Source organism: Neodiprion lecontei, chromosome 5, assembly GCF_021901455.1.
Source record: "Neodiprion lecontei isolate iyNeoLeco1 chromosome 5, iyNeoLeco1.1, whole genome shotgun sequence".
Taxonomy (NCBI): domain Eukaryota; kingdom Metazoa; phylum Arthropoda; class Insecta; order Hymenoptera; family Diprionidae; genus Neodiprion; species Neodiprion lecontei.
Window position 1 is genome coordinate 14278305 of NC_060264.1, and position 21047 is coordinate 14299351.

A 21047-nucleotide genomic window follows, 5' to 3' on the forward strand; every position below is an offset into this window, starting at 1 on the left:
GTCGTGGTGTCGATAAGGCGGCGGCCTTTTAAATCTACCGCAATCCCGAAGTGGCTCAGGAAATCTGCGCCGATTAAGGGACGCGTGACGTCTGCCACGACGAAACGCCATGACAGGTCTCTGCGTAAACTGAGGTCGAGTGTCATTGTGGTCCAGCCGAAGGTGTCAATAGGCGAACCGTTTGCGGCGCGTAATTGATAACCTGTCCTTGCTTTCCGCGCGGGGGCTCCTCCGGGGGGGATTACCGAGAGATCAGATCCCGTGTCCACCAAAAATTGCGTTCCAGTGGGTCTGTCTTTTACGAAAAGGCGGCTGGGTTGCGCGAGGGAATCGGTTTCAGCCATTAACGACTCCCGCTGGCGTTTCCCGGAAATTTACATCCCGCTGGGAAGCACTTCTTCGCGGAATTGCCGAATTTCTTGTGGTACCAACATATGTTCGATGTTGGTGAGAGTCCGCGTGTACTCGACTTGCTGCGTGAACGGCTACGCGAGCGTTCTTTTTTCTTGCTCGTTTTGTTTTGATTGCGGCGGCCTTGGTTTGATAGCTGTTCGACTTGACGTGTGAGTGCGGCTATTTGAGCTTCGAGGCTTGATACCGCCGAAACATTATTGCCTTTGTTTACTTGCTCGTGTACGCGATCGGCTGTCTCGCTTAGCTCGGTGAGCGTTAATTTGTTTTGTGCCACGAGGCAAATTCTAATGTTTTCGGGGAGATGTGATAGCCAGCGCGCTTTAAGAATTTCCTCGTCTATGTCAGGGACGAGGCTACGCAGATGGCGTAAATGCGCTGATGGTGTGCGGTCACCAAGGCTTTCGCGGTCGAGGAGCTGTAAAATTTTTGCTTCTCTCGATTGAGAAAAACGCGCGATCAATGCTATTTTTAGCGCTTGGTACGGAAGGGTTACCGGGGGCGTGACGATAAGATTTTCTACCTCCGCGGCGTAACGCGTTGGTATGTTCGATATCGTGTGGTAGTATCGGCCGATTTCCGTTACAATACCCTGCGTTCGAAATTGCGCTTCCTGTTGCGCGAACCAGAGCGCTGGTCGTTCGGGGCAAAATGGCGGCACCCTGAGCCTTACGGGGTTCGGCGTCAGGGCCGGCGGTTGATCACCCTGCATTTCGTTTAGCGTTGACTCTCCTTGGCTCGGTTCTTGGTCTTCTCCCGGTCCTGTTCCTGAGTCTTCCAGAGCGTCCTGGTATATCATTCGCGTGTGCTTCGCACTGCTGCACGAGAGGGGTTTCACTCACTGATTAAGCACTCAAGGTGTCTATGAATTCACTCACGCAGCACAACGTCTCTGGGTGCTCAGCCTTGCGCGAGCGGTGAGGAAAACACGCGGACACTCGTGAAAAGCAGCAATAAATTTTATGCGCGCACTACCACTTGGAGTCTCCGCCTTTGCGGTGGGAGCGAATAATAAGCGCGGCGAAAAGTTTTGGAGTCGATTTCTCAGCGCGCTAAGGGCACACTCGGCGTGGCGCGCGGGCGCGGGAAAAGAATCGCGAGAAACCGGCAGAAATATTCACGCGAGTGCAAAACGTTTCTATATCACGTCGGGGTCACCAATGTGGGATCTGGATTACTGGGATCCTACGTATTAAAGCGTGCGATGGGTGAAATATAAAAGGATGTTTATTAGGTTTTACAGGTGCGTGATTACGGAGATCTGGTTATAGTGCGGTTACAATAACGGTTCTCTAGCGTGTGTTGATTTTGACTATCTGCGAGGTGATGCGAAGGATCTTCGCTCTCGTTTTTGCCCGCTGGAGTGAGGAAAGCGCGCTGAGGATTATTTCCGAAATTGGGCGATAAACGCCGAGCATTGCCTCGCTCTAATACTAGACCGAGTGCGTGTATGTGGCAGGCGCCACATATATACACACACACACACACACACACATATGTATATAATATATATTAGAGTGTCCCAAAAAAACCGACTATTTTTTTTTTCAAAGAACATTGAAAAATCGTCAGAGTATCTCTAGAAAATGACCCTGTGAAAATATAAGCTCTTAATATTAATATTTAGAGGTGGCGATTTGTAATTTTCTATTTCCCATCTAAATAACATGGGAAAATTTTTTTTTGAACTTTGGAATTTTGTGATGGGATAACGAGCTACTTCATAAGTATGACAAAATCAGGTCTTATAGGAAATTTGATGCTCTACAAAAAAGGTCTGATTGACATTTTGCGTAAATCCAGCCGTTTCAAAAATATCGAGCCTCAAACTTCGGACTGTTTAAAATTATGCTTTTTTTTCGTAAATACAACAAAAATTAATTTATATGTATTATAAACCCAGAATTATCAACTGAACAATAAATATATGCATATATTTTACGGAATGCAGATCCGAAATTATTAATTAATAATCATAATAATTAATAAATTAATTAATCCGAAATTATTAATTATTAATTATAATAATTAATAATTTCGGATCTGCATTCCGTAAAATATATGCATATATTTATTGTTCAGTTGATAATTCTGGGTTTATAATACATATAAATTAATTTTTGTTGTATTTAGGAAAAAAAAAGCATAATTTTAAACAGTCCGAAGTTTGAGGCTCGATATTTTTGAAACGGCTGGATTTACGCAAAATGTCAATCAGACCTTTTTTGTAGAGCATCAAATTTCCTATAAGACCTGATTTTGTCATACTTATGAAGTAGCTCGTTATCCCATCACAAGATTCCAAAGTTCAAAAAAAAATTTTCCCATGTTATTTAAATGGGAAATAGAAAATTACAAATCGCCACCTCTAAATATTAATATTAAGAGCTTATATTTTCACAGGGTCATTTTCTAGAGATACTCTGACGATTTTTCAATGTTCTTTGAAAAAAAAAAAATAGTCGGTTTTTTTGGGACACTCTAGTATATATATATATATATATATATATATATTTATATTATACATTAATATTATAAAATATAAATGGAGGTAATTAAGTTGAATATTCAAATGAAATAAAGAATCATTTATTTAAACAGAGTATTTTCCTGAAATTGAAGAATAATTAATTCATGAAAATCAAAAATATGAAATGAGATAAATATTAATTCATCTATCTGTATGTTTTCTTTGAATTTCATAATTATTTCTAATTTATCGTATGAATGTTCCAAATCACAATTTATGGAGTAAATTAAATGGCATTTTTCTAATGAATATTATTTTTATTTTAATTAATATGTGAGCTGATTATTAAAAAATATGTAGGAGTCTTTTAATAATTATATATAATTTTGAAAAAATAAAATGATGTGAAAAAAATTTTTTTTTAAATTTCATCTTTTTTTAATAGTAAATTGATTATTATAGTATATATATATACATATACACACACACACATATATATATATATAAATATTTATATAAATTTATATTATACATTAATATAATGGAATATGAATAGAGGTAATTAGATTGAATAATTTATTAGAATGAAAAATGATTTATTTAAATAAATTATTTTTCTTAAATTAAAGAATAGTTAATTTTTGAAAATTAAAAATATGAAATCGAATGAATAATACTCTATCTATCTGTATGTTTTCAGTAAATTTCATAATTATTTCTGATTCATTGTATAAATGTTCCTAATTACAATTTATAAAGTGAATTAAATGGCATTCTCCAGAAGAATAATATTTTTATTTTATTTGATGCGTAAGCAGATAATTGAAAAATATATAGGATTTTTTTAATGATTATATATAATGTGGAAAATTTTTTTTTTTTTTAAATTTTCTTTTTTTAAAAGTAAATTAAAAATTATCATATATATGTATGTATACACACACACATAAATATATATATCAATGTATTTATGTATATTTATATTATACATGATTATGATAGAATATAAATGGAGGTTATTGGGTTAAATGATTTAATAAAATAAAAAATGATCATTTAAATAAATTATTTCTCTCAGAGTAAAGGATAATTGATTTTCAAAAATTGATATTATGGAATTAAATAAATAATAATTTATCTATCTGTACGTTTTCTCTCAATTTCATAATTGGTTCTAATTCATTGTATAAATGTTCCAAATTTTAATTCATAATGTAGATTATATGGCATTTTTCTAAAGAATAATATTTTTATTTTAATTAATATGTGAGCAGATAATTAAAAAATATGTAGGATTTTCCTAATAATTATATACAATTTCAAAAATTTGAATCATGTAGAAAAATTTTTTTTTTCAAAATTCTCTTTTTTTGAAAGTAAATGAAAAATTATAATATATATATATATATATATACACACACAATCATATATATATATATTTATATACATTCTCATAATGTACAATGATATAATAGAATATAAATCGAGGTAATTAGGTTAAATAATTGATTGGAATAAAAAATTATTTATTTAAATGAATTATTTTCTTAAATTCAAGAATAATTGATTTTCAAAAATTGAAAATATGAAATTAAATAAATAATAATATATCTATCTTTATGTTTTCTTCAAATTTCATAATGAGTTCTAATTCATTGTATGAATGTTCCAAATTACAATTCATAAAGTAAAGAAATGGCATTTTTGCAATGAATGAGATTTTTATTTTAATTAATATGTGAGCAGATAATTAAAAGATGTGTAGGATTTTTCTATTAATTATATATAATTTTAAAAAATTTAAATGATGTAAAAAAAATTTTTTTTTAAAATTTCATCTTTTTTCAATAGTAAATTGATTATTATAATACATATATATATATATATACACACACACACATATATATATATATATATATTTATGTAAATTTATATTATACATTATTATAATGAAATATGAATGGGAGTAATGAGGTCTATTAATTTATTAGAATGAGAAATAATTTATTTAAATAAATTATTTTTCTCAAATTGAAGAATAGTTAATTTTTGAAAATTAAAAATATGAAATTGAATGAATAATAATCTATCTATCTGTGTGTTTTCAGTAAATTTCATAATTATTTCTAATTCATTGTATAAATGTTCCAAATTACAATTTATAAAGTGAATTGAATGGCATTCTTATAAAGGATAATATTTTCATTTTATCTAATGTGTGAGCAGATAATCAAAAAATATAAAGGATTTTTCTAATAATTATAAATAATGTGAAAAAAATTTTTTTCCTTTGAATTTTCTTTTTTTTGAAAGTAAATTAAAAATTATCATATACATATATATATATATATGTATACACACACACACATATAAATATGTATATATTTATATATATTTATATTATACATGATTATAATAGAATATCAATGGAGGTAATTAGGTTAAATGATTTAATAAAATGAAAAATGATTCATTTGAATAAATTATTTTTCTCAAAGTAAAGGATAATTAATTTTCGAAGATTGATAACATAAAATTGAATAAACAATAATTCATCCATCCGTATGTTTTCTCTCAATTTCATAATAAGTTCTAATTCATTGTATAAATGTTCCAAATTTCAATTCATAAAGTAAATTAAATGGCATTTTTCTAATAAATAATATTTTCATTTTAATTAACTAGGGGCTTCGCCCCTGCGCGCTTCGCGCGCCTCACTATTTCCTTACGCATTGTCTAGTAGACAGGCGAATTTCTTCATGTTGATTTAATGACAGGTCCTGCACTTGCTGTCCACTTCAATTCCTTCTGTGCTTACTTTTCTTTTTTTCATCAATCTAAGCTTCCATTCGTTGGTTGAAAATTGGTGTTCCTTCTCTATTGATATCTGTCTATCTCCTTGACTTGCTGAATTATTTTTGCTACCGCTCTGCCCGTTATTCTCCAAAATCACCTTCTTTATATTATTTTTTTCTCTATATTTATGTTGCTGTTCACTCCGTAAAACACCTCTTTCTCTTGTGGTTAACATAGATCCTGGTCGTCCTCTTGCCTGGTTATAGGAATATTTGTTTATTATTATTCTCCGGCTTATTTGGTTCTTCGCACTTAAAATTTTATTTTCCTTTTTCCTTTGTGATACTTCCGACCATCCACCATCTTCATCGCCTTGTCTGCTGGTTGAAACTCCTCCTTTCTGTTCGTTGGTTGAAAAGCCAGTATGATATTTTTTGTTCGCTTTCCTGTATTTTCGCTGCTGTTCCCGTCGTCTAATTTTTCGCACTTCTATGTACATCACATTGGTTGGTCGTCCTCTCGATTTATTTTCCGAATCAATCATCGCAATCGATTCTTCTAATTCTTCGACACCCTTCGTTGAATTATTTTTACTGCCGCTCTGCCGGTTATTCTCCAAAATCACCTTCTTTATATTATTTTTTTCTCTATATTTGCGTTGCTGTTCATTCCGCAAAACACCTCTTTCTCTTGTGGTCAACATCGATCCTGGTCGTCCTCTTTCCTGGTTATACGAATATTTGATGGATATTATTCTATGGCTTATTTGGTTCTTCGCACTTACAATTTTATTTTCCTCTTTCTTTTGTGATACTTCCGACCATCCACCATCTTCATCGCCTTGTCTGCTGCTTGAAACTCCTCCTTTCTCCATTGTCATCGTAAATCCTGGCTGTCCTTTTGACTGTTTGGTGATATATTTAGATTTACTATTATTTGATTGTTACTTTTCATACTTATTACTCACTATCTGAATTTTATTTTGGTTCTGCAAGACATCAAAGTGTCCACTGTCTCCGTCGCCGGTGAAGAGTAGCGAGAATTGTGTTCCATTTTGTGATCCGATCCGGTGTGGATGAATTTGTTCTTCGCGATACACGATTAAACATATCTTAAAAATATCCGCAGCTGCATATATTGCATTTTTATTCATATGTGATTTGTAATCACCAGGTCACCTAATCATAGCACCGTTTGACTCATTACCTGTAATAAAACCCGCAAATGTAGACCAATTATCCACTATATTTGAAACGATACTCAGTCTCACCTCTGCGTGTCGATCTTGAGTGCCGTATACACGATACGCCAACGCGCGAAAAAGACAATTCCTGTCGGGAATCATCGTTATAATTTTCGTTTGCATGTTCATTTTTTGCGCGTCAGAAACAGATACCTATAAAGATATTTGTCAAAGACTGTCATAAACAGCCGATGACGGCTGTCAAAGGGTTTGCTAGATGCTTTTTGTTTTGTTTTCGGTATCTCACCCCACCGCCAACTTCATGCGTATACTATTGTTATTATAATCTTTTTTACTATTATTATTATAATCTTTTTTTACTATTGTTATTATAATCTTTTTCTACGTTCATTTGTTTGAAACTTTTTTATTAGATAGAGAGATATGTAAGCAAATAATTAAAAAATATATAGGATTTTCCTCCTAATTATGTACAATTCCAAAAATTTGATTCATGTAAAAAAAATTTTTTTCTGATAATTTCTCTTTTTTTAAAAGTAAATTAGAAATTATAATATATATATATATATTTATATATATTTATATTATACAATAATATAATAGAATATAAATGGAGGTCATTCAGTCAAATAATATAATGAAATAAAAAGTTATTCATTCAAATAAATTATTTTTCTTAAACTGGAGAATAAATCATTTTTGAAAATTAAAAATATGTAAACAAAAAAATAATAATTTATCTGTCTGTACGTTTTCGGTAAATTCCATAATTATTTCTAATTCATTGTATAAATGTTTCAAATTACAATTTATAAAGTAAAGAAATGGCATTTTTCTAATGAATAATATTTTTGTTTTAGTTAACTAGGGGCTTCGCCCCTGCGCGCTTCGCGCGCCAACCCCATCTCGGCGCTACGCGCCTCGTTGTTCGGCGCTTCGCGCCTCACTATTTCCTTACGTATTGTCTAGTCGGTTGTTTCCGATCAACCCGACATTGCTATTGGCTCCCTATGTAGGTCTGCTCAGATTATTTTCGTAAACGAATCCACTCACATGTACAAAACTCCCGATGCCATGCAACCCCAATTGCATCCGGCGACTTATTTTGCTATAGTTATTATTTTCAGATTTTTTTACGTATATCTACGTATAGAGATATAGAGTCTACTGCGTCTGGTTTATAAGTACAAATAATTGATATCAATTCTTTGTTTTTTTAAATAAATTTATTTAACATTTTTCACTTCAAATTTAGTTCGAAGTTGACTTCGCAATTTTCGGTATCATCGAACATTCATCCCATATAAATACATCTATACTTTGTATTTTTTTCTTCATCGTTGCATTTGTGAAAATTGTTCCTTCCTTTTGCAGTGTAAATGGTAATCCAAATGTTTTGTGCGCGGTTGTGCCATATGGTAGTAAGATGGCTGCTATACCTGTCCAAGCAACACATGCAACATTTTTTTTTTCAGATTTCAACATGTAGTACAATGCGTTGTATAAAAATGTTTTTCCTGTTCCTCCTGATCCATCGATGTAAAAGCATTTTTCTTGCTTTCTATCAGTACTTTTGTTATCCATAATATTATCAAAAATTTGTGTATAAATTATTTTCTGATCGTTGTTTAATTGCTTTACCAGTTCATTGCCTTTCTTTGCAAAGGTTTCTATATTTTCCACTGTTATTTCTTCCGCTTCATTTTCGAAAATTATGTCCGGTATTGGTAAGTAAAAATCTGCACATGATCTTGCCTCAGCTCTGAGAAGATGCTCAATTGCACATAGTGCTCTATTTTCATGCTGATCCACGAAGTCTTCAGATAGTGCTTTCTTGTAAGTATTCCATAAATCTATCGCGTTCGATGGCATTTCACCGATTAAATACCACACAAAAAAATGACGTAACCGTTTCGGCATAAGTATTGAAACAGCTTTGTCGAATATTTTGAAAGCTTCGTCATTTGTCGCAGTTAAACCCATATCCACTGCAGCCTCTCTAAATGTATTCCATTCCTTCCCGTTTACAGTGCGTAAATCTATAAAACTCCTTGCATTTGTCGCATGTCCAAGGATTAGTTTGAGGTGAAATCTTTCGGAATCCCTTGGTGAAACATTTGTCATTCTACTAACTACTTGACATGCATATTTTCTTTTTTTCCACGTTTTTGTTGCTTCTTGAAACGAATAGTAATCTGGCGTGTTCGCGTAAGTTATATTTCTTGCCATTTCATCTATGCTGTTCAATTCAAACCATGTAATAAGATGGATTCTCCACTTTTTTTCATTTGTAGCGGCTTCGACTTCTCTACCTTCCTCAAACGTTGCGTATTGCTGCCCCGGTAGGTGTACAGGTAAGCGTGTGACGGCATGACTTCGTCCATGCATTGGCAGTTCTAGTATACGCCAAGCTGCTTCCATCGGTCCTACGTAACGCGAATCTACATAATCCTGTATTTCGTTGATTATTGGCTGACCATCACTCTCGCTGTTTGAATCAGTTATCTGTACTCTTGCACGATCATGTCCCTTGTGGATGTACTTGAAGACATATTTAATAGCCATTATTGACGCACAATATTCTACGTTCATGTGGCAGTCGTACTTTGCAAGTAGGTATGGATTGTGAGGCACAACCATGCTGTTGTCTACTTGGATATTTCTTCCTTCCACGCGGTTGCGGTAATAATTTATGTCTGTATTTTTTCGTCTGCGATACTTTGGAAAACCGCCACCGCTTATATCAGTATTTTCCACTAAGTCTTTCGGAAATTTCTTTGAGCATGACTTCGTTACCGAATTCCAGCATGGTATTTTGGATGTGTGAGGGCCGTGTAGCATGTGTGATGTGACAGATTGATATAGTTGTTGATGTATTCGTTTGTCTGGTATTTCTGCAGATATGAAACTGTCAATTGCTTCTGGAGTCAAAAGTTTTTCATTGTTATTTAAGATAAATAGTATGTGAGCATGCGGTAAGCCTCTTTTCTGAAATTCAACTGTGTATACGTATCCTTCAATCTTTCCAAATACTGAACCGCTTTCGATTTCCTTTAGTGCCTGTTGTAGCCGCATGTTGAATATTCGACAAGCTATTGTTGGAATGTCATTTACAGTGGTACCTGTAGGAAAATCTTTCAATACCGTACATATTTCCGGCCACTTAGGATTACATGTCATTGTAATAAATAAATCCGGTCGTCCAACTTTCCTTGTTATTGCCATTGCATCTTGGTACTGCTGTTGCATATGTCGCATGCTGCCGGAAAATGATGATGGTAAAATCATTTGGTTCCCAAGTCTTGTTCGATCCGACGTATTCGCTTCACTATTTGATATGTGATCAGTCATTCCTTTGTAACATTCTACACGCAATTGCTTCTGATTATTTCTTAAAAACAATAAACGCTGCGATTCAATTGTGAGATATGCGTGAATCACATAGTGTTGTGTCAATCGTCCGCTCCGCAACAACTGATTCTGTGCTTCGCCTCGACGTAAGGCCAATCGATGTCCATAATATTGAACAGGAGAGATTTTCTTGTTTGTTCCTACGTGTTTCATATTATAGCTCCATCCTAAATCACCGCTCGGAAATAGTAATGGAAAAGTCATTGGATCAACGTGATGCGAATATCTCGGCACATATCCAACTGCACGGTCTTGTTTTGGAAATACTTGTACTTCTATATTTTCAGATACTGCCCCGTCATCTGAAACGATCAGAGCTGCTAGCTCACCACAAGTTGGCGCATTGTACCGCCGTCTATCGTCTTCCTTGAGTGCTATAAAGTTTAATCTCACCAGGCTTTCTCCCTTAACAAATCGCTCGTACGTTGTTTTAAAATTTGCTGCATAAGGATTGATATCTATTATCAGTCTACCAATAATTTCTAACAGATTTGCTCTTCTTGCATCATTTTCTCTCAGCGCTAGCTGAGTTTGTACGTCGTAGATGTAAATTTGTCCATATCTCGGTCGGTTATTGTTTGCGGTCTCTAAACTTGTAGATATTTTGTAACTCACATCCCCGATTATTTTCATCACATATGGTCCTGAATTCCCCATATCTGCCACGGTACAATTAAATGATGCAAACGCAAACGCGTCATTATATGATCGTATATGTTGTCTGAAGTGTCTTGATACTTCGTCATTCCCTTCTCGCAGACGTTGAAGTACATCAGGATATTCCGTTAATGGTGGTAATGTTATTTTTCCTCCATGACGGCAATTATTTGCCACCCTTCCTGTTTTATATTTGAACCTTTCTGCATTGCAATGTTTACATTTTACGTTCATTTCACCCATGTGTAGTTGTTCTACAGTTTTAAAAGTGCCTTTTTCAATATCCCCGTTGTAACGATGCTCAGCAATGATTGATTCACTGTTCATTGCTTCCACTCGTTCTCTGTTTCTGTCTAATTCCAACCTGTCTCTGTTATCTTCTATTGTTTGGCTAAATACACACAGTTCCTTCTCCATCGATTTCAACGTATCACTGTCCCTTAATATTTCATCACAAACATGAATTTCCGACACGTTATTCTTGCTTATAAGTCGTCGACACACGTTTTCGTCTGTCGTTTTATCTCGTTGTCTCTTGCTATCCACTTCAATTCCTTCTATGCTTGCTTTTCTTTTTTTCATCAATCTTAGCTTTCATTCGTTGGTTGAAAATTGGTGTTCCTTCTCTATTGGTATCGATCTATCTCCTTGACTTGCTGAATTATTTTTGCTACCGCTCTGCCCGTTATTCTCCAAAATCACCTTCTTTATATTATTTTTTTCTCTATATTTGCGTTGCTGTTCACTCCGCAAAACACGTCTTTCTTTTGTGGTTAACATAGATCCTGGTCGTCCTCTTTCCTGGTTTTAGAAATATTTGTTTATTATTCTTCTCTGGCTTATTTGGTTATTCGCACTTACAATTTTATTTTCCTTTTTCTTTTGTGATACGTCCGACCATCCACCGTCTCCATCGCCTTGTCTGCTGGTTGAAACTCCTCCTTTCTGTTCGTTGGTTGAAAAGGCAGTATGATATTTTTTGTTCGCTTCCCTACATTTTCGCTGCTGTTCTCGTCGTCTAATTTTTCGCTCTTCTATGTCCATCACATTGGTTGGTCGTCCTCTTGATTTATTTTCCAAATCAATCATCACAATCGATTCTTCTAATTCTTCGACACCCTTCGTTGAATTATTTTTACTACCGCTCTGCCGGTTATTCTCCAAAATCACCTTCTTTATATTATTTTTTTCTCTATATTTGCGTTGCTGTTCATTCCGCAAAACACCTCCTTCTCTTGTGGTCAATATCGATCCTGGTTGTCCTCTTACCTAGTTATACGAATATTTGATGGATATTATTCTATGGCTTATTTGGTTCTTCGCACTTACAATTTTATTTTCCTCTTTCTTTTGTGATACTTCTGACCATCCACCATCTTCATCGCCTTGTCTGCTGCTTGAAACTCCTTCTTTCTCCATTGTCATCGTAAATCCGGGCTGTCCTTTTGACTGTTTGGTGATATATTTAGATTTACTATTATTTGATTGTTACTTTTCATACTTATTACTCACTATCTGAATTTTATTATGGTTCTGCAAGACATCAAAGTGTCCACTGTCTCCGTCGCCGGTAAAGAGTAGTGAGAATTGTATTTCATTTTGTGATCCGATCCGGTGCGGATGAATTTGTTCTTCGCGATACACGATTAAACATATTTTAAAAATGTCCGCAGCTGCAGCTAATTCTGCTTCTCCCCCATATATTCCATTTTTCTTCATGTGTGATTTGTAATCACCAGGTGACCTAATCACAGCACCGTTTGACTCATTACCTGTAATAAAACCCGCAAATGTAGACCAATTATCCACTATATTTGAAACGATACTTAGTCTCACCTCTGCGTGTCGATCTTGAGTCCCGTATACACAATACGCCAACGCGCGAAAAAGTCAATTCCCGTCGGGAATCATCTTGATAATTTTCATTTGCATTGTCTTCTTTTGCGCGTCAGAAACAGATACCTATGAAGATATTTGTCATAAACCGCCGATGACAGCTGTCAAAGGGTTTCCTAGATGCTTTTTGTTTTGTTTTCAGGATCTCGGCCCACCGCCAACTTCATGCGTATACTATTGTTATCATAATCTTTTTTTTTACTATTGTTATTATAATCTTTTTTTTACTATTGTTATTATAATCTTTTTTTTACTATTGTTATTATAATCTTTTTCTACGTTCATTTGTTTGAAACTTTTTTATTAGATAGAGAGATATGTGAGTAGATGATCAAAAAATATATTGGATTTTTGTAATAATTAAATATCATTTTAAATAATTTAATCATGCAAGAAAATTTTTTTTTCAAAATTTCTCTTTTTTTGAAAGTAAATGAAAATTCACTACATATATATATATCTATATGTATACACACACACATATATAAATATATATTTATATATGTTCATATTATGCATTGATATAATAAAATATCAATAGAGGTAATTGAGTTGAATGATTTAATGAAATGAAAAATGATTTATGTAAATGAATTTTTTTTCCTAAATTGAACGAAAATTAATTTTTAAAAATTAAAAATTTGAAAATAAAAAAGTAATAATTCATCTATCTGTATGTTTTCGGTGAATTCCATAATTATTTCCAATTCATTATATAAATGTTCCAAATTACAATTTATAAAGTAAATTCAAAGGGATTCTTCTCAAGAATAATATTTTTATTTTAATTAATATTTGAGCAGATAATCAAAAAATATATAGGATTTTTTTCATAATTATATATAATTTTAAAAATTTTGAATAACGTGAAAATTTTTTTTTTTAAATTTCTCTTTTCCCAAAAGTAAGTCAAAAATTATCATATACATATATATATATATATATATATGTATATATATATATATATATATATATGTATATATGTATATATATACATGTATATATGTGTGTGTATATATATATATATATATATATATATATATTGTGACGTGGATTTTTCTGCACCTCGGTTACTCGGAGCAAATAACCGGGAACTTACCGCGTGCACAATAATTTGGCGTCCGGCGAGGTATCCTGGATCTGAAACAATATCGCGAAATTTGTTGGGCGCCTGGCGTGGTCAACACGCCTCGAAATCGGTAATACGATACATCGCGACCATATGCTCGGTAGCTCAGTACCGCGGAGAGGGGAGGGGTGATTTTCGGGTAGAGAGAATTGCAACACAAGTAAGCCAACGCGTGCTGTGGCCAAATTACTATAAAATTACAATGGTATATTTCTCATTAGCGATATTACAAAAACAAAAAGAAATAAAAATAAAAATAAAAAGAAGGATAATACGACTACGCAAGCCGTCCTTCGCGATTCCAAATACAATGTTCAATTCTATCTAACCTCAATAAGGAAGGAAGAAACAAACCAAATAAAAAAAATAAAAAAAATGAATAAATCTAGGAGACCTCTACGGCCTACGTGCGCTAGTCGCCGTCTTAATAATATCCTACTTCGTAAAAACCAACAACAAAATCGTACTCGATGCGCTGCTCGCGAACGTCCTTTACAAAATGGCGCTGATCGCCAACTTAATATTAACTGGTAATGCAAACAAAAAAAAAGAAAAAGGAAAAAAAATAATAATAACTAAATTGAGGCGAGGCTCGTCGCGACACCCGCGATCCTCCTCTAAAAACGCATACTCTTATCAGCGCGCACCCGAGCTTCGCTTTCTCGGCGACGGCGGGACGCAGTCGCAAATTCGAATGCTCCCCGTGACTGCTCGCGACCTACACGAGAATGGAGGATGTACCGGACGAAGTGAAATGACCCCGTGCAACGGACTTCGGTCACACTCAAACTCGAGACAATAACGTCTCGGCTCAACCCGTGGCTCGACTCGATTTTCTGGATTCCCCGAAATTAACGCTACTCCCTTGCGCGCAACTCAGGCTACGGTCACCAAGCAAAAGAATCGGCAAACGAATTTCGAGTATTTTTCGACACGCAAATTCCAAAACGGCTATCCTTTATCTGATAAGCCTTTACTCAATTACTCTCGAAATTCGATCGCAAGAATATCAGCAGCGCTTACCGCTCCACATCCAGTGGACGAAGGTACCCACACCCTCGTGACAGGTCCCTGACATCGTCGTTGCAACTAGACCGTTCCTTTCACTGACGCAAAAAAAACAAAACTCTACTCGACTTCGAAACCACTTGACTACTTCTCGCAACCGCCAGAACTAGAGTGATCTCGGATGGTCGCAACGCCGATCTCGTCGCGCTAATTTTTCGTGACGTCATCACCCTAAGAATGCGCAACAATCGATCGGTCATCGATTTTGGGGATTGCGCAACTTGCCGCGCACCTGTCGCCAATACGCGGCGCAGAACTTAAGGCTAGATCGCGATGTCGTCTCCCGCGCAGCTCTACGTAGTCCTGGGGTTGGGCGGGGTGGTGCTCCCTCGTCGCTAGCTGGTGCCTCGCGGTTGCCTTGGTTGGGCGTAAGCGGGGTGAGCGGGGAGGCTGCGGCGCGCCGGCCACCAGCGGGAATCGCGTCCGCCTTGGATTCCCGCGCTGCAGGGATCTGCGTTGCCTCCCCCTCCGCAGCCTCGGTGTCCTTCCCGCGAGATCGTCGTGGTTTCGCCTTGCCTCGAAAGATGTTCGGTGTCGGAGTTGGTCACTGGAGGGTAGCCGGTGCACTCAAAATAAAAAAAAACAAAAACCAGAAATATCTTGGTCGCAATGCTCTATTTCGTCCCTGTCGAAGCTCGGGTGCGTGACTCCAGTTCTGGCGCTCTCTGAGATTATTCCGCGACTCGATTTTCTAGACCCTGATTCCGGGATCTCGCCCAGGGTTCAGGGAGTCTCTTGTAACGGGCAGGCCTAACCGAACTGCCACGTTACAATATATATATATATATATATATATATATATATGCACACACACAATATATATATATATATTAATATATATTTATATCATACAATCATGTACAGAATGTGAATCGAGGTCATTAGGTTAAGGGCGTTGCCTATGCCTCGAAGAGCGCGCGCGAACAGAGACTCACGATTTTCCTTCTCATTTCCTCATTTTTGAAGATAATTAGGTTCTTAGGGGGTCATTTTGAAGGTAAAGGATAGATCTGTGTCGCCTCTTTTGCCGAATTTTCGATTTCGCTTTTAGATTTGCGAAAAACGTACTTGAAAGTACGTTATCTTTGAAGTGAGACACAGCGGACAGTGAATTTTTTTTCAAGATTCGGCGAAAGAGGCGACACAGATCTATTCTTTATCTTCAAAATGACTCCCTAAGAATCTAAGTATCTTCAAAAATGAGGAAATGAGAAGGAAAATCACGAAGCATGAAACAGCAAATTTTTCGCGCCAAAGGCGGGCGGCTGCTAGCGCCACGACCGCGTTGGCCGGCGACCATGCGAATTACGGGCGATGAGAGTAGACTCAAACCCCCCCACTACAATTCCCCTCGTTCGAATCCTCGTCGCTCGGCACGTGGATAGTGTTCCGCGCTTTTATTTTTGCTTGTGTTTTTCTACCGTGTTTTTTATTATTTCGAGTCAGTATTTATTCCCGCGATGGCTAAGAAGAGAAGGAACCTATCTTTGAAGAAGGAGAAACGACCCGGCAGAAAGATTTTGGCAAATTTCAGGAAAAAATTAGGTAAATCGAATTATTTATATGATTGATGTCGCATCCTCTCCGATTTCGAGATTCAATCACTTGAGTACGAACAATCGCAGGGTTTTAATCTAAGAAGGCACTTTCAAGAGCCGATATTGCTGTTCATGATAGCAGTATAAATTCATTCTCAAGTTTTTTATACATACGAAAATATAAACTAGAATGCATTGTGACGTGTGGTATTAGCCCGGTTTGCATTAGTCGCTAAAATATGTCATCAATTTGTTACGTGTTCAGGTTAAATGATCGAAATCACTATTCGGCAATTTGCATTAGTGTTTACACTTTGTCGATCATAAGGAATATTCTCATCACTTATTGTGACTACCTAAGTATCCAAGGTAAAGTTACAAGGTATCTGGCAGAATTTTCCATACGAAGTAAATACGGCGCGTACGTATTAGGCCACTAAAATACGCGCGTTTTGTTTTTAGAAATAAACTTGACGTAATTCTGGGGTAATCATACATGCATACTAGGGTGGGCCAAAAAAATCGACTATTTTTTTTTTTCACTTGGTACTCCGAAAATTTGGTTGGTCGAAACCTCAAAAACATTCTCTCCAAGTATGAGTTCTTAATTTTAATAGGAAGGTCCTCCGCCTCGCAGTTTTCTATTTTTTTTTTTATGGTGAGGAAGAAAAATACATATCTCAGTATCTACTATTTATAAAAAAAAAATGTGTATCACATTTTCGTAGGAAATTGAATTCTCTACAAAAAAGGTCTCTCACAATTTTTTTGTATATTTTGTATACCTCACTGTTCAGAAGATATTCACCGTCAAACTTCAATGCACACTATTTTTAACAGTGGCGTTAGTTACACAAGACAAACAGACGAAGCCATAGGATTTAAAACAAACATCCTCTCGAGCAAAACATTTTACGTATAATTTGTGAAAAAAAGTTCTAAAATGTTCTCTGAACAAACGCCATAAAAATAATTAAGAGCATGATTGGGATTTCAAAATATAAAAAAAAAAATTTGTAAAAATACTAAAAAAATTTATAAATTACGAAAAGTTTTTGAAACAGAGAAATTCTATAGTAGTTACTTCGATGACAGAAACTGAAATTTGTACAAATTTTCCCGAAACTCACGAATTAAATTGAAATTGTTTGAACTATTAACAAAAAACTGTTAAAAATAGTGCGCATTGAAGTTTGACAGTGAATATCTTCTGAACAGTGAGGTATACAAAAAAATTGTAAGGAACCTTTTTTGTAGAGGATTCAATTTCCTACGAAAATATGATATATGTTTTTTTTTATAAATAGTAGATACCGAGATATGTATTTTTCGTCCTCACCAAAAGAAAAAAATAGAAAACTGCGTGGCGGAGGACCTTCCTATTAAAATTAAGAGCTCATACTCGGAGAAAATGTTTTTGAGGTCTCTACCAACCAAGTTTTCGAAGTACCACGTGAAAAAAAAAAAAGTCGATTTTTTTGGCCTACCCTAATGCATACATTACCTACAAAACAGCCACCTACAAAACTGTCATCAAATCAGATACTACTGCCAAGTATAATTTATTTAGAAACCAATGATGATTTTGATATACTATAACTAATGATGACAAAAAAAAAAAAAAATTGAAATCCGAAGAAAAAAAAACAAAAATTTAGATAAAAAAAAAAAAAAAAATTGGAGTACGTGGTACTTGGCGGGCCCATGTTTATATTGCCATTACAACATTGATATAGCTCGACTTGTATTTTCTTGTGCTTGTTTTGAAAAAGCCCGCCATATACCACTATCTCCAATTTTTTTTTTCAATAAAAATTATTTTTTTTTTTTCAATTTCAATTTTGATTTCAATTTTTTTTTGTCGTCATTAGTTATAGTATATCAAAATCATCATTAGCTTCTAAATAAATTATACTTGGCAGCAGTATCTGATTTGATGACAGTTTTGTAGGTGGCTGTTTTGTGGGTGGCTGTCACATTAATATACTTGGCGAAAGGTTTTTGCACCAGAGGTGCTTTTTGGGGATATCAGTACTTTTTGTGGGATTTCGCTTGAACATTTAAAAATTTTGCTCGCTCGCTGCGCTCGCTCGATAGATTTTTGGGATACAGAATTAATATTTGAGACGAAAATAATCAGTGGAAAAGCCAAGTTAGAGTTTTCTCATAATTACATGTATCAGGTCCAAGGTCTTCTACACATTACGAATAGGGAGTGGTGCTATTTTATAGTTTGGACGCCAAAGGGATTGATTTTTGATAAAATAAAACGTGACGATAAATTCTGGACCGAAAAAATGAAGAGTAAATTAGCGGATTTCTTTTACTTTTGTTTGTTACCCGAGATCGTAGATTTTAGACGCGCCCGATAACTCTCAATCCGCGAACTCCCTCAAATCATCGAAGCTCAGATAAGGCCGCGCGTAAGAAACAGTAAATTCACGACCGACAGACGACAAAAAACTGTAATATATATATGTACACATGTACATAAATATAATAGCTTTGTATATAGCTTACGTGCAATATTTCTGCGATTTATGTTTAGTTAGTTATATGTATTACTGTGCTAAAAATTTGCTAGTCATATCGTTATAATTATATATCCGATTATTCATTCCAGGAGTACTTTCTGCAGTCGGACCAGACTGCGTGTATACCTATATATTATGTAAATATTCTATAGCCTATTTTTTCATTACTATCTGTGACCTGCACTCGTGACGTACTACTTTCCATAGTTTGCGCTTTCTATAGAATTTATTTAGCCATATAATGTATACAATGCTCGATGCTTTGTTATATCAATTTTCTCTATCAAGATTACTGTCATGTTTCACTTATACTGTTTCAATTTAATTTTTATGAGATCCTTCTCATACAGATTTCGTGATTATGTTTATTAAGTTTAAACGAGTTTAATTTTACTTTTACCATTTTATATTATTTTTTATCATTTTGTATTCATTTGGTGCAAACCCGATCACGGTTGGGAGGTAGGGACGGGTTAGGCGGGTCTCTGTTTGATAGCGACCTCCACGTGGTGAGACCTGGAAGATTGATGATATTTTCGTTGTTATATCATGAATTTGCTCACAGCTATTCGTTGCATTTTCAATTTAAAATGACCTGTGACGACGTCTGGCCGGTATTCGTAAATAGTTACGTATTATTTTCGAGACTGTATTAGGAATAGCTCTCAGCCGATCAAGCTATGCTTTGAGCTGACTCAAGACAGTCCTGCAAATCGAACCTGACTATGAATACCGGCTATTAGACTATTACCAGTCACGTGATCGCATTGCGTAGAAATACGGACGCCGGCGAATATAATTTTCGTTGAAATATTAAGAATGTGTATCTATATCAACATACGTATAAGGAATTCTACGTCACGTCAATCAAAAAATAACCTCGTATTTTTTCAATCTATTCATACTTTTTTTCACATGAAATAAAGGTAAAAAGAATCGACACGCATTTTGGTGTTCGTCCGAATTATGTTTGTTTTCGAAAGTTACAAGACAATCATTCAATTTTGATCCAAAAGGAGCTCGGATATATCCGGTTCTATTCGACGTAAAGACATCATTTACAGTGCATTCGGAAGGTGAACGAATAAGCTTTCATAAAAAAAATGCAATGTTGAACATTATTGAAAGTCTTAATTTTTATAAACAATTCAAATGTTTGACGATTTTTACCTCATTAATGACAAGTTTTCGAATTATAAAAAAAATAGTTTCGGGTTCCTTATTGAATTCTGTATTACTAGTAAATTTTTCAAGTGGAATCTGAAAGAAGTCTACTTTTTTTTTATATTATTCATCAGGTGCTGCGTCGTGCCGAGCGCGATACACTGGGCTGTTTAAAAGTATTTGAAACCGAATGCCCGTGAGGGGTGGAAGAGGATAGCCGCGTCACCCGCCCCACTCCGGCGACAGCTCGGCTGCTCCGTCTCACTTTTTTCTTTACCCTCTCTCTCGCCACGGTTAACGCGGAAAGCGGAGTAGCCCGCGCTTTCTAGCTAGGCAACGCCCTTAATGGATTTATTAAAATAAGTAATGATTCATTTAAATCAATTATTTTTTTTAAAGTAAAGAAAAATTAATTTTTGAAAATTAAAAATATGAAATCAATAATTAATAATTTATCCATCTGTATGTTTTCTCTAAATTTTATAATTATTTCTAATTTCTTGTATAAATGTTCCAAATTACAATTCATAAAGTGAATTGAATGGCATTTTTCTAAAGGATTATATTTTCATCTCAATCAATATGTGAGCATATGATTAAAAAATATATAGGATTTTTGTAATAAACAAATATCATTTTAAAAAATTTAAATAATGTAGAAAACATTTTTTTTTTAAATTTCTCTTTTTTCAGAAGTGAATTCAAAATTATAATATATATCTATATATATATATATATATATGCACACACACATATATATATGTATATA

At 34.8% G+C, this 21047-nt stretch overlaps 2 protein-coding genes across 2 annotated transcripts; both read right to left on the reverse strand.

The window, feature by feature from the left end:
* Window positions 1-343: 343 nt before the first annotated feature.
* On the reverse strand, window positions 344-1210 carry LOC124294387. The gene has a single exon (XM_046739338.1). The coding sequence runs from the start codon at window positions 1208-1210 to the stop codon at window positions 344-346; it is 867 nt and encodes a 288-aa protein (XP_046595294.1).
* Window positions 1211-8132: 6922 nt separating this feature from the next.
* On the reverse strand, window positions 8133-11366 carry LOC124294388. Its single transcript, XM_046739339.1, has one exon. The coding sequence runs from the start codon at window positions 11364-11366 to the stop codon at window positions 8133-8135; it is 3234 nt and encodes a 1077-aa protein (XP_046595295.1).
* Window positions 11367-21047: the final 9681 nt, after the last annotated feature.

What these genes read in the sequence shown, in the direction of transcription:
- LOC124294387 (XM_046739338.1), bottom strand. Translation starts at nt 1,210, where the DNA reads ATGATATACCAGGACGCTCTGGAAGACTCAGGAACAGGACCGGGAGAA.
- LOC124294388 (XM_046739339.1), bottom strand. Translation starts at nt 11,366, where the DNA reads ATGGAGAAGGAACTGTGTGTATTTAGCCAAACAATAGAAGATAACAGA.